This window comes from Solanum verrucosum, unplaced genomic scaffold, assembly GCF_900185275.1.
Source record: "Solanum verrucosum unplaced genomic scaffold, falcon-dt-bn FXZP01000149.1, whole genome shotgun sequence".
In the NCBI taxonomy this organism is placed as follows: Eukaryota; Viridiplantae; Streptophyta; class Magnoliopsida; order Solanales; family Solanaceae; genus Solanum; species Solanum verrucosum.
In genome coordinates, this window is record NW_026020295.1 from 823,765 (window position 1) to 837,201 (window position 13,437).

Genomic DNA, 13,437 nt, shown 5'->3' on the forward strand with positions numbered 1-13,437 from the left:
ATTACTAGATATAGTAAGTATGATTCTAAATTGTTTTTACTTTTATTAATCAGAAAATTTTTGAACGTTACATATACTAATGGAGGTATAATCTTCTTGAAACAAGTTATTTTAACTGTCATATAAATAGAACAACTTGAGTTAAACAAGAGAGAAAGAGAGGGTTGTAATGTTATAAAAATAATTCATTCGATCTGGACTTGAGTCACACTACATATGATATTTCGTATAGATTTTGATTGACATCAAAGAAATTACTAGTAATTATTTTTTATATTGTTCGTATTCTCTAAAAATAATGCACATATATTGAATTCTTCAAAATGTACTATTTCAAAAGGATTCAATTGACACATATGTGACAGTATTTTTAAGAAGTCTAAAAAGCATTGATTGTATCCATATTATTTTATTTTTCCTTATATAAGTAACATAAAAACTCAAAAGTCAAACAATTTTGATCAAGTCTCACCTTGTTTGTGCTAAACACTACTCCCCCAACCCCACCCCACCCCTTATATATATATATATATATATATATGATTTCTTATTCGATATTCAATATTTGTATTGAAGTTTGATTAATTCAGATTCGTATCGCATACAATCCCATTCGAAAAGAAGCGTTCCCTATCAAGAAATCTTCCGTACCCAGAACTCAACCCGAGAATTCTGATTATGAAAAGAACAAGTTCATACACTACATTATATTCTTTAGTAATTACTATTTTCTTTTGTTTGAATTATCTCTCAGACAACTGTAATTACGTCTCAATTCAAAACAAATCAAAGTTTATTATAATGATTCTCTAAGTACTTGCTGTACTTTTTTGTCCCATTTATAGTTAGTGTTGGTCTTTGTCATCATCATTTGTACTCTACAAAAAAGCCAAACTATCCCAACAATCAAAAACACAAACAAACAACACTAGTTTTAGCAATATTATAAACTCCATTTCAATTTTCAAAATATGACCAAAAATCACCCCTAGCAATGTCAGTTACAAGTTCTTGAAATCCTCTATGACATTATAGCCAATTTCAAGAATTCAACAAATACCTTTTTTTTGTTAGTTCTTTTGATCTCCGGGCAAAAATCTTCATAGAGAGTTAAAAAGCGTCAGTTCTCATACTGAGACACAGTAACAAACACTTATAGTTTATTTATCAATTCGATTATCGAAAAAAAATGATGAAAGTTAGAGGATTTAGGCTTGGAAGGAGACTTGTGAGAGTTTTCAAATTGTTTATTCATCGGAGAAAAAAGGGAAAAATCAGCTACAAACGTTTGGGATCTTCCAATTGTGCAACAAAAGCAATTTCAAAGCTATGTAATTTTGGAAATTTGTTGAAGCATGGGGTTAAAAGTGTAAATTTTGTGAAACCCGGGTCGGGTTATATTCGGGTCGGGTCAGAATTGATGGATCAGAACCAAATACCAAAGGGTCATTTGGCTGTGTATGTTGGTGAAAAAGAAGATGTTGCATGTAGAGTTTTAGTGCCTGTGATTTACTTTAATCATCCTTTGTTTGTTGATTTGTTGAGAGAGGCTGAAATGGTTTATGGGTTCAATCATTCGGGTGGGATCCAAATCCCTTGTCGGATATCCGAATTCGAGAACGTTCAATCGAGAATCGCAGCCACGGGTGGTGGTGGGAGTTGTCGCGAAAGGCGGAGCTGGAGGTATAAGTACTGGTGAGTTGTGATCAGAATTGAATCTAAGATCTAGAAGTACATTGTTTTAATATGTTATGAGTGTAGAAGAAAGTAATGAATTTCCGTCATGGGTGGCGATGGAAGTTGTCGTGAAAGGTGTAAGTACTGGTGAGTTGTGATTAGGGGTGAATCTTAGATTTGAAAGTACATTTTTAATTTATGTGCGTAGAAGAAAGTAAAGAATTATCAAGAATTGCCGCCAACTAGTGGCGGTGGAAGTTGTCGTGGAGGCGAAGCGAATCCAAAATTTAAAAGTATAGCTTTTTTAACTTGCGTGTATTTGAAGAAAGTAATGTATTGTGATTACGTTCACTATTTATTAGATTCGTCTTTGACGGTTTGATCATGTCCGGATTTGTATATATTTATATTTATTTAGTGATTAGTTTTCTTTTATCGCATTCAGAAAAAGGATGTCGAGTTTGAGAAGAGTAATGTATGTGATTACATTTACTACTTATTAGATTCGTCTTTGACTATTTGATCATGTCGGAATTTGTATATATTTTATTTATTTAGTGATCAGTCCGTTAGTTTCTTTTATCACACTCGGAAAAAGGATGTCGAGTTTGAGAAGATGTAATTTAGTTATTGTATTTGCCCTTTCATAAAAAAATTTATTTGTACAAGAGTATATGTTAGCAGTTGGAACTCTTAAATTCTTCAAATAAATCATTGTTATATCTTTAGGATAAATATTTGAAGAGTCGTTTAACATAATTGTAATATACAAATGATGGTTAAAAATTAAATGTAGTAGGATAATATACTAATAGCTTTCTAAGTAAGATCATAAATTAAACGAAATAACAATACAAGTTTTAAGCAAAAGCTATTAAGTTTGTTTGAATTCATATCTAAAACAGTAATACTATCCCTACAAGTTACAACCATATTGCTTGTCTTAATTATTTCACCGAGTAAACCATCTCTCCTACCAATATATGCACCCCGATCGATAATTCAGTCTACTAAAGCTTAGGTGCATGTATACTCATAGTGTATGTTTGTTTCCATCGACTTTGATTATTTCATTGATCACTAGACTACCCCTTGATTATCGATATTGTACTATTTTCCTTTCATTTACTCTACCATATACTTGTTTTATCAACCACAATATGCTAAAAGACAAAGATAAGAATGGAAAAAAAACAAAAGTTTTGATGCTTTTCACTAATAAAGATTATCTAATTCAAGCTGTCAATTACTCAATCATGAAATAACATCGTCATATATAATTTTATGTCTGCTAATTCTGTTCTTATAATTCACCACTAGTATGCTACATGGCAATGATAAGAATAAATACATTTGTTTAAAAAAAAAATCATCACTTTTGAGTAGTCATGTTTCACAATAGTAAACATCAAGTCTCATGTTCAAATTCCAGTAGAGATAAAAAAGCATTATCGTTGTTGGTAGGAAGTAATAGGTATCCCGTAAAGTTGGTCGAGATACACAAACTGGCCTGGAATCCAAAAAAAATAGTAAGCAGTGAAGAGATACAGTTTTTTACTACTAAAATTCTTGATTAACAAGAAATGGTTGTCCAAACTTTGACATGCATTATCCATATTTGGACCTTACATGCCTTTCCACGCTAGGCGTCCACTGCTCAAAATGTATCACAAAAGACATTTGGTTAAGTTATCCTACATTGGTTTGTGAGATGTGGAACTGGACTCCTCGTATGGTCTTGGGAAATTCTCGTATCATGAGCTAGCTTTGAAGTCGAATTAGATTCAAAGTCCACATTACACTTGCCGGAGTTCAAAACTCGTAAGCTAAGATGAAGATGATAGAGATGACACTATTAAACAAAGCTTGAACGGTCAATAGATGTGGCTTACCAAAAAATATCCCATTGCTTCTTGTGATTTTCTGGCTGTGTTTCTCAGACAAAACCGAGCACTCCGAGCAATATGGTCAAAACAAACTCGAAAAGCCTCAACCCAGAGTGAAACATGACTGTCAAAAGTCAAAACCAGACGGCCCAAGTACTTGCAGAAATTTATCCAAACATGTGTAGCTAATGTTCTTCTCTTTGCGTGTATGGACGAAACACCAGCAGGATCAACCAAAGAATCATCAATTTATTCATGTAAGGATTCAATTACTCATTGTCAGTCTGGTTAGCAACACACATACTCTATAAAGGGACGAAAAAGGGTAATGTCAGTATTTGCCCCTCCATGAATACCATTTTAGTTTCAACTGAAACAACAACGGGGGAGCCCCTAAGATTCCTTGTGCCAGCCGTGGATCATACACATCAAACTGCACCCGAGCCAAAGAATCTAAAATGACTTGGGCAGGCACAGCAGGCAAAAGCACAGGACGAGCTTCAGCTGGCACACTTCCAGCCAATTGTCGAGCCTTCTGCAGATGTGCATTAGCTACAGATGCCATTTCAAAAACTGCATCACAAAGGGCCTCACGCGAGTCCTTTTTGATCTCTGACTGACCACTTTGGTGAACCAACAATCCATGTTTCTCAGCCACCTTGGCTGGTATATATGAAAACTGATGGTTTCGACTAGCATGGTATGGCAGTGATTTAAGCAACAAAAGGAGTCCACTTGCCTTACCAATATGTGAAGCAGCATGGTCTGCTGCTGTGCATTTAATACCACCTGCTTGAAGTGTAGAGTACAAAATAGTTGATGTTGTGTCCTCAGCATATCGCTCCAATTCTTCAACAGTTTGTGGAATATCATTATTTTCTCTATTTGCATCATTTATTCGGGCTTCCACAGCTCGTTTCAGCCAACTTTTGCTAACCTTGTGTTCAGATACCACAGAAGTGAGGGCCTGAGCTACTGGATGCTCAATCACCTTGTTTGAATAGATCTTGTCCAAAGCTTCTTGCCACCACAGCAAGCGCATAAGACCAATTTTGGGATCAGATGCAACATCCATAGCTCGGGATGTCTCGACATTGAAAGCTCGGAGCGCAAATGCAGCCTTCCGCATGTTTGCTGGAAGTTCAAGAAGGCAGAGGTAGTGATGATAATCATAACGTCGTACTTGCTGCACACAATAGGACAAAGCACCTCTTATACCACCGGACGAAGAAGCACCATTCATTTCAATCCCAAGTGTGGTTTCCTACAGTCACAAACATGAGTGTAGAAATCAACAACATAGCATCAACTGCAGATGAAACAACTAATGCTAGGGAATGCATTGGAGCAGGGAAACTTAAGACAGCCATATCCTTTTTTAGCAACAGGAAACAAAATGGAAGGATAAATAGAATGGATCGAGTACCTATCCTCATACATACAAATTAACTTTGCTTGACATGGAGGACACAATACACGGATATGACAAGACATATGTGCTTTTGGACACCTTTTTCTGATACAAAGTTCCAAGAAGTTCTGGAAACCTCTCTCGTTTTGTAAATTTTTGTTTACCAATAGATGGTAGACAACAAACAGGATTCAGCATTATTCTTGTTTCTAGCTTGAGAAATAAATATGATATATTGGAGTTTATTGTCAACCTTCCACTACTGAAGTGCACAGCTGGAAGACAAATAGATTGGACTCTGTAAGGGTAGGTTTCACGAGTAAAATAATAGATTTGCTGCGTTCAATATTCATATTTGATTGCTTTGACCACTGCACTAATATCAACTTAAGTTGCAATTGTCATTGCTTATCTTCTTATCAATCAACTTATACATCAAGAATCAGAGATATACTGAAATAAAGAGCAGATAAGAAAGAATAAAAAGAATTATTGAAAAAAATCGATAGTAGAAGAAGAAAATGAAAAAAAGGCTTGAAGCAGAAGAAGCAGAGAAGAGAAGGGCCACACATCAAAAGAACAAAAAGTCATTATAAAAGAAAACGAAGTAAGAAGCAACTCAGCAGATACAGAGATACAGAAAGATAGAAGAGCCATTGCAAGCTAGAAAAATAAGATGAAGAAGTAGACAACAAAGAGAGGAGTCTGAGTATAAATGTAGCAAAAGGCCCGGTTTTATGGTACACGAACAGAAGTCCTACTACACAGGTAGTAAAACGTCACACTTTTCTCCTCCCTTTACTTCTCTTTTCATCTCAAAAGTCACATTCAAAGAAGTGACTGGTTCTGGCTTGGATCACTTTATGACTTACTGTGTCTCTTCCAAATTGCTTCATTTCACATTATTAGAATTGTAAACCATTGTTTCGCATTGCTCCGGCACTTTAAGCAATGGAGCAACACTATGAGTAATACTAATTCTAAAGATGACGAAAATGAGCAAGTTCAATAGAGATAGAGGACACAAGATGAAATGCAAATTCTGCTAAGAAAGCTTAAAATGTATTAGCTCAATGTTAGGTAAACTATTTCTAAACTATTCCTTCTGAAAAAAAAATTGAGAAACATTCTTTGAAACATAAATGGAGAGATCAAGCAGAATTGTAAAAAAGAAAGCAAAGCTTAACGCTCAACACTTGGTGCTCAGTGCTTCGTTCATCACTCTGAAGTGAATAGTAAGTAGTTCTCCGACATCAGTTCAAGCATGTAGCTTCTATTTCCAGGTATTCTTTGGAAAGGCAAAGCTTGAATGTTCGCTTATGATCCTATTGCTCTTACAGTCTTACTCCTTGTCCTTCCTGTGTTGGTACAAGACAGAGCACCAAGGATTGGCCTCATAAGTGCAGCTAGCTGAACTAAAAGGGGTTTCGTCAAAAATTATTCTGTTCTTATTAGTAAAAACATGGTGTAGAACTTGCTTAGCTCACTGGTAGTGGTCTTCAATTTTATTTTTTTTGGTTAGATCATATAAATAAAATGAAAATGTGTAATTTTTATCGAAAACAAAAAGAAAGTGTAATCAACCAACAAAACCATCTTATGTGGAACAAGCAGTTATATATTCAAGTGGAATAGGGCGACGAAAGGTTTTTGGCCACATACATCTCTAATGTATACCCATTACACTACATCCTTAAAGGATCACTGTAAACAAAGAACATCCTTCAAGTTATAAAACTAACAGAATCCTACAAAATCACATACAAGGGCAGGTGACATTCCTAAAAAAAATTACAAGCTTAGCAACTCCATTCCAAATACACTGATTATTAAATGCTATTCCTACATCAATTAAGCGACCAAAGGAGCATCGCAGAAATGAATTTGATCTATTGTACATTCTCAAAAATTCATCTTTTTCCCGATAACAGTGGTGTCCATGCTAGCTTGGGCACACTTTGACTAATTCCAAACAAGTTAATCAAGGAGTCCAGGGATTCAAACCCTATCAAAAAATCATATTTTGTCCTACAAACAGTTCAGTAATCATATTCCTAATCACTCATATAAGAGGATTATGCAAATTCAGAAAATAGCAACAAAAGTAACTCTATGGATAACAAATTACAAGAATGCAATAGAAAATAATACCTTTCTATATTTAGTAAGTTTTCCAATTTCAACCTTCTACTTGGCAAGTTTAAGACCACAAAATTAAAAAATCTCTCATTTATTCCATAAACTCCGTGCACAATCAAACTAAATTGGGATAGAGGGAGTATTAGATTAAAAATCTATCAATAAAATTGTAATTTTGGGTGCTAACAAAATACAAAAAGTAAGCTATTCATCCAACTTTAAGAGTTCAAATCAAGTTCACCTAAAAAAAATATGATTAAAAATGCTCTGAAAACAGCTCAAAACAATTAAGTATAACTCAGACGATATTCAATGAAAATCAATGGGGGAAAAAAGGGGTTTCGTAAAATTACAGAGAGAGTAAGAAGAAAAAGGAATACATACAATTCGATTCCGTCCACTGTTTCAAGATTTTGACAGAGGTGGGTGCTGTTTGGCGATGCGAGCTTTTTTTTCTTTTCTTAATTTTTTTTTGTGAAAATGCATCTTGCAGGAGGAAGAAGATGCTAATGGGTCTGGGTGGGCCAATATTATGGGCTTTTGTATTATGGGCTCTTAACTACTCTACTTTGTCAGAAATAAATTGTGTACTACTACTTCTATCCCATAATAAGTTAATTTTGGATCTTTTTTTATTGTATAAAGTTCAAGATAAATGTCTTAATTTTTTTTCATATTTGTTTTTCCCTTTAATGAAGTTTTACATTTTAAGTAATGACTATTTTTTATTTTTAAGAATAACTTGGGAATAAACAAAAAGGTAATAATGAAAAATTATGTTCTTGAATGTTTTTCTTGATGAATGTACATTGTCTCACAGATGAAATGGAGGGAGTATTTAATTTGCATACAACAAGTTTAACATTGTTGGTTCTTAAAACGAACTGATATAAATTTTATAGGAACTCAATTTGCTCCTGACTTCATATACATATCGACATTCTGCAAACACGTGTAATTGTGTCTCTTCTTAGTCCTCCTCACATTAGCAACCATTGTTTGGTATCAATGGAAATGTTTAGGTGTACTAACCTTTCCTTTGTGAGCAACCTTTCTTGTTATGCCATACAGACGATAATCCGCTACTTAGATAGCATTACTGCACTCCATATTAAATCGACTTGTTGCATTTTAGGCAAAGTTCCCTGCAAAGCTTGGTAGCTTTGTCAAACAGAATAGCTTCCTTTTCGGGTCAGAATATTATACCTTCCTTCTTAATACCAACACGTCATTTGATATCAAGACTAAGAAAAATAAATCGTAACTAGAAATAAGTAAATAAAATACTACACAACTTAGAATTCCTATAATAATTTTAAATTATTATTTTAGTTCATTAAACATAATATATGGAAAAAAAAATATATCATATAAATCGAAACAAAGTAAATATTTGAATATACGGCTTTTTGTGTAGATTTTTAAAAAAAAAAATGTACTCCTAAAATGTGCCGCGAATTCCATCCTTCACCCCCCCCACCTCCCTATATAAGCCCCTAATTCATCTTCTTTCTGTGCAGTTACAACGAATTCTCTAGAACAAGAACGAACAAACCAACAACTCTCCGGAGAAAAGCAACAATGGCCGCCGCCGCCGACGAAGCTAAGTCCAAAGGCAACGCTGCATTCGCAGCCGGTAACTTCACCGACGCCGTGCGACACTTCACTGAAGCAATCAATCTCTCCCCTAACAATCACGTTCTCTACTCTAACCGATCAGCAGCTTACGCTTCCTTAAACAAATTCTCCGAAGCCTTAATTGACGCTGAGAAAACCGTTGAACTGAAACCGGATTGGTCTAAAGGTTATTCTCGGGTTGGCGCTGCTTATTTAGGTTTGAATAACTATAACGACGCCGTTTTAGCGTATAGAAAGGGTTTGAAAATTGATCCTAATAATGAAATGTTGAAATCCGGGCTTTCGGATGCTCAGTCGGGTCAGGGTCGAGGTAGAGGTCGAGGTCCGAGTAGTTCGTTTGGTGATGCATTTTCCGGGCCGGAGATGTGGGCTAAGTTGACCAGTGACCCGAGGACCCGAACGTATTTGCAACAACAGGATTTTGTAAGAATGATGCAGGATATACAGAAGAATCCAAACAATTTGAATTTTTATATGAAGGATCAGAGAGTAATGCAAGCGTTTGGAGTTTTGTTAGGGATGAAATGGGATACTAGGACGCCAGAGGAGGGTGTGAAGATGCCGGGAGGTTCACCGGAGAGGAAAAGACGGGCAGAGAGTGAGCCCGTGAAAGAGGAGAAACGGGCCGGGTACAAGGCACAACCCGTACCTCAGCCCGAACCAGTGGAAGTGTCAGAGGAGGAGAAGGAGTTGAAGGAGAGGAAAGTGTTGGTGCTGAAGGAGAAGGAGGCGGGTAATGTGGCGTATAAGAAGAAGGATTTTGAGAATGCAGTTCAGCTTTATAGTAAGGCAATTGAGCTGGATGATGCTGATATTTCTTTTCTTACTAACCGCGCTGCTGTGTTCTTGGAGATGGGAAAGGTATAACGTAGAACTCTTTACTCTGTTATAATATAATGTATGTTTATGGAGTTCCTTGTTTTTTGGTTGTTTGTTTGCTAACCGTGGTATCCAGGCCAACGTTCACACTTCTCAATTTGTTTGTCTGGTTTCTTCTACTTGACATGGAGTTTAAGAAATCTTCTACTTGACATGGAGTTTAAGAAATATAGAACTTTGAAACGGGCTAAAAAGAAAAGTAAGATAAATAAATTGAAATGGAATTGAGGGAGTAGTTTTTTTTGCCTCACATGAGTTTCGAACCTGTGACCTCATGGTTTTAACTCCTTGATTAACTACTAGTCAAACCCTTGGTAGTTGATTGTTTTTCTTATTTCCTTATTTTGAGCATGATGATGATCTGTTTGAAGAAATCCTGCTATTCTAATGCTGCGTATTTGACACAACAACTACTATGCCTCAAACAAACTAGTTATGTTCAAGCAATATATTCCTAGGAGATTAGGTCCCAATGCAATTATGAATTGACTAGTTTTAGCGGGGCAAGACTATGTGTGACTCTCCTCTAGATTTAATTCGGGCTTGGAACTGGTAATGTGAGCTCATATAGAATGCTAAGCTCGTATAAATTTGCTACTTCTAGAAAAGTTTGTTGCTTTTCTCATTGATAAAGGAATTGCTGGATACATAAAGATAGTGGTAATGAGCTCTCTTATTTGTCTTTTTGTGCTACTATCTTTCTAAGTAGCTATGAAGAGCACCGAAAAGAAAATAGGTAGATACCCAAGAGTATGTTTGCAGAATTAGATTTTATTGCAGATTGTAAAATAAGAAGAAAACTGGGTAGAGTAAAAATATGAACAGAGGGCTAGAGTAGGAGACTGAAATTAAAAAGGAATAACTCCCTGTCCAATATATTGTGCATTGTAATTCAGTTACTTTTTTGGTTGTGCATTAAAAACTAAAAAGGAATATATGTGCCTTTTCTAATTAAATTAGTTTTTTGGTAGTGCAGTAATCTAGATGCTATTGCATGAAAAATAAATGAAATGTCGATGAATTCTGTAAAAGGATTAGTAGTTTACTAATTGATTTTTTTGGTCAGGTCTCGTTTGTTCTGGCTTGTCTATCTATTTTTGTTTAATATACTTTGAAATGAGCTTAAAACTAACTTTAGGAGAAAATGTAACGAGTTCTACTTGGTGATTTGTGAACATCTAAGACCACTACTAGTTTATTAAAAGAAAACAAGTTCAGGGCAGAGGAAAAGGAGTTTCCGAGTAAGCATATGAGTTAATTGTTTTGTTTAGGATTTGTTTCCATCTCTGTTGTGATGTATAATTGCATTTCATTTTATCCTCTTTTTCCACTATGGCATGGTTAGCGCTTAGACCCTATCATTCTGCTGATGTGGTGCTATGATAAACTTGTGTATCCTTCTGCATGGGTTTTATTCAAGTCATGAATAGTCCATCAGAGCTCTTCCTTATTTTAGTTTGTCTTAATTTCAGTATGAGGATTGCATGAAAGATTGTGACAAAGCTGTTGAAAGGGGGAGGGAACTCAGATCAGACTATAAGATGATTGCAAGGGCTCTGACTCGAAAGGGAACTGCGCTTGTGAAGATGGCAAAAATTTCAAAGGATTATGAACCTGCAATTGAAACTTTCCAGAAAGCTCTTACTGAACATCGTAACCCTGAGACACTGAAAAAACTCAATGAGGCTGAGAAGGCGAAGAAAGAATTGGAACAACAAGAGTATTTCGATCCACAAGTAGCTGATGAGGAGCGTGAGAAAGGTACCTCTCTTGCTGTTACGGCTTTTTCTTAGTTGTATCCTTTCTTAATTTGTGAATTAACTTTCTTTGCTTTGATTACAGGTAACCAGTTTTTCAAAGAGCAGAAGTATCCAGAGGCAGTTTCGCGTTATACAGAATCGTTAAGGAGGAATCCTAAAGATCCAAGGGTATTGCCTTCATCCATCTTCTGTTCCTCTGTAGAATCTAGCGACTTCGACTTTGCCTATTCCTTTGTTAGAAACTATTATTGATGCATATATCTTGTTCTTTATGTTAGACATACAGCAACAGGGCTGCCTGCTACACAAAGTTAGGTGCACTGCCCGAGGGCCTTAAAGATGCAGAGAAGTGCATCGAGCTTGATCCAACGTTTGCAAAGGGTTACACTAGAAAGGGTGCTGTTCAGTTCTTTATGAAAGAATTTGAAAATGCCATGGAAACTTACCAAGCGGGGTTGAAGTATGATCCTCAAAATCAAGAACTGCTAGATGGTGTGAGGAGGTAAAGAAATATTTCGAATACTTTTATCTTATTTTTAACCTGAATTTTCTTCGGTATTGCTTCATTATTTCTGGACACCTTATGTCCATCTTCCCACAGGAATCCATTCAGCATATTTTACCATTGAAGCTTGAATTAGTTTGATGTTCTGTTGTTGCCCTAGATGAGTTGATTTTGTGAGCAAGATTCTAAATCAGGAGTTGATTGTGACGCGTGCTATAGATTTATTTAGTAACTTGAATGGTGGTTCTCCTTTTTGCAGATGTGTAGAACAAATGAAAAAGGCATCACATGGCGATCTAACTCCAGAGGAGCTCAAAGAGAGACGGGTTTAATTTCTTCTCATGATACCATGATCTTTCTCTACTCGTAGACAACTTTTATATGCTTACATGCATATCCAATTACTTGTGCAGGCCAAGGGAATGCAGGACCCAGAAATTCAGAACATTCTAACCGATCCAGTAATGGGACAGGTAAAATAAAATTTGATCCTGAATAGATGTTTCTCTAGACTTTAATATGGATTAAGGAAGATCAAAATACTCCTCTCATGTACTAAAAATCTCAACTTATCCTCCATTATACTTTGGAGTCATTCATACCCTGCTCCTGATGGAGCTCCAACCTGAAATATACCGCCAAGGTACTTTTAAACAAGTGTCAAAAGTAAAGGGGTAAATTTGGATCTTTCTCTCGAAGTATTTTTGACATGTGGACTTCGCCTTGTCCATTCCGGAGATTCCTTAAAGGCAAAGGCAAATTTGCTAACGGCAAGGGTATGAATTGCCTAAAGTATAACAGGATGTACAATTAAGATATCATGTACGGTAGAGGGGTATATTTGAACCTTTTCCCTTGTAATACCGATTGTATTTCCTTTTGTGATCGGAATGTTGTCGTGTTCACGAGCAGGTACTAGGTGATTTCCAGGAGAACCCAAAAGCTGCTCAGAAACATATGAAGAACCCCCTTGTCATGAACAAAATCAAGAAGCTGATTAGTGCAGGAATTCTTCAAGTCAAATAATACGTAAATAGCCAAATTATTTGATATGGTCCATCTATAGCTCTTGAAACTTTTTTTTTTTTTATACTTTTGATGAATTAGATGTGTTGTTGCACATAGATTTCTTTCTCTGGTTCTCTGATTTTCCTCGTTTAAGTAAATACGTCAAAAAAATTGTTGCTAAACATTTCTATTCGTCTTGAATCTTGATAATCTGTACTATTTTGAACAACAATGTACAGTATTCCTGGATAAAATAGTACAGATTACGCAAGACATTGTTCTTCGTCTTGATAATCTGTACTATTTTTTTTCGTAGGCATTGTTGTTCGTCTCGTAAAATGAATACATGTTTGAGCTGCATTTGGTTTTACTTTTATAGTTGGTAAAGTTTTGCAAAGCTAAATTACTCTTCACTTTAAATGACATAATAATTCTGACTTTACTCTATGGGCCTATAATCTTTAACGTAAAATTCGTTACACTTTATATACCTAAAGGTCGTTACAATATCCCTTGCATATAACTAGCACGTAA

The 13,437-nt window shown here is 35.6% G+C and overlaps 3 protein-coding genes across 3 annotated transcripts; 2 read left to right on the top strand and 1 right to left on the bottom strand.

The window, feature by feature from the left end:
• Nucleotides 1-1,189: 1,189 nt before the first annotated feature.
• LOC125834694 (auxin-responsive protein SAUR36-like) lies at nt 1,190-1,699 on the top strand. Its single transcript, XM_049513830.1, has one exon. The coding sequence runs from the start codon at nt 1,190-1,192 to the stop codon at nt 1,697-1,699; it is 510 nt and encodes a 169-aa protein (XP_049369787.1).
• A 2,155-nt stretch (nt 1,700-3,854) lies between these two features.
• LOC125834740 (uncharacterized) lies at nt 3,855-4,854 on the bottom strand. Its single transcript, XM_049513889.1, has one exon. It carries the CDS (start codon nt 4,804-4,806, stop codon nt 3,895-3,897), a length of 912 nt encoding a protein of 303 aa, XP_049369846.1. The 5' UTR covers nt 4,807-4,854; the 3' UTR covers nt 3,855-3,894.
• A 3,840-nt stretch (nt 4,855-8,694) lies between these two features.
• Nucleotides 8,695-12,921, top strand: LOC125834695 (hsp70-Hsp90 organizing protein 3-like). Its single transcript, XM_049513831.1, has 7 exons — nt 8,695-9,612; nt 11,103-11,391; nt 11,473-11,558; nt 11,669-11,892; nt 12,155-12,221; nt 12,309-12,368; nt 12,808-12,921. Exons 1-7 carry the CDS (start codon nt 8,695-8,697, stop codon nt 12,919-12,921), a joined length of 1,758 nt encoding a protein of 585 aa, XP_049369788.1.
• Nucleotides 12,922-13,437: the final 516 nt, after the last annotated feature.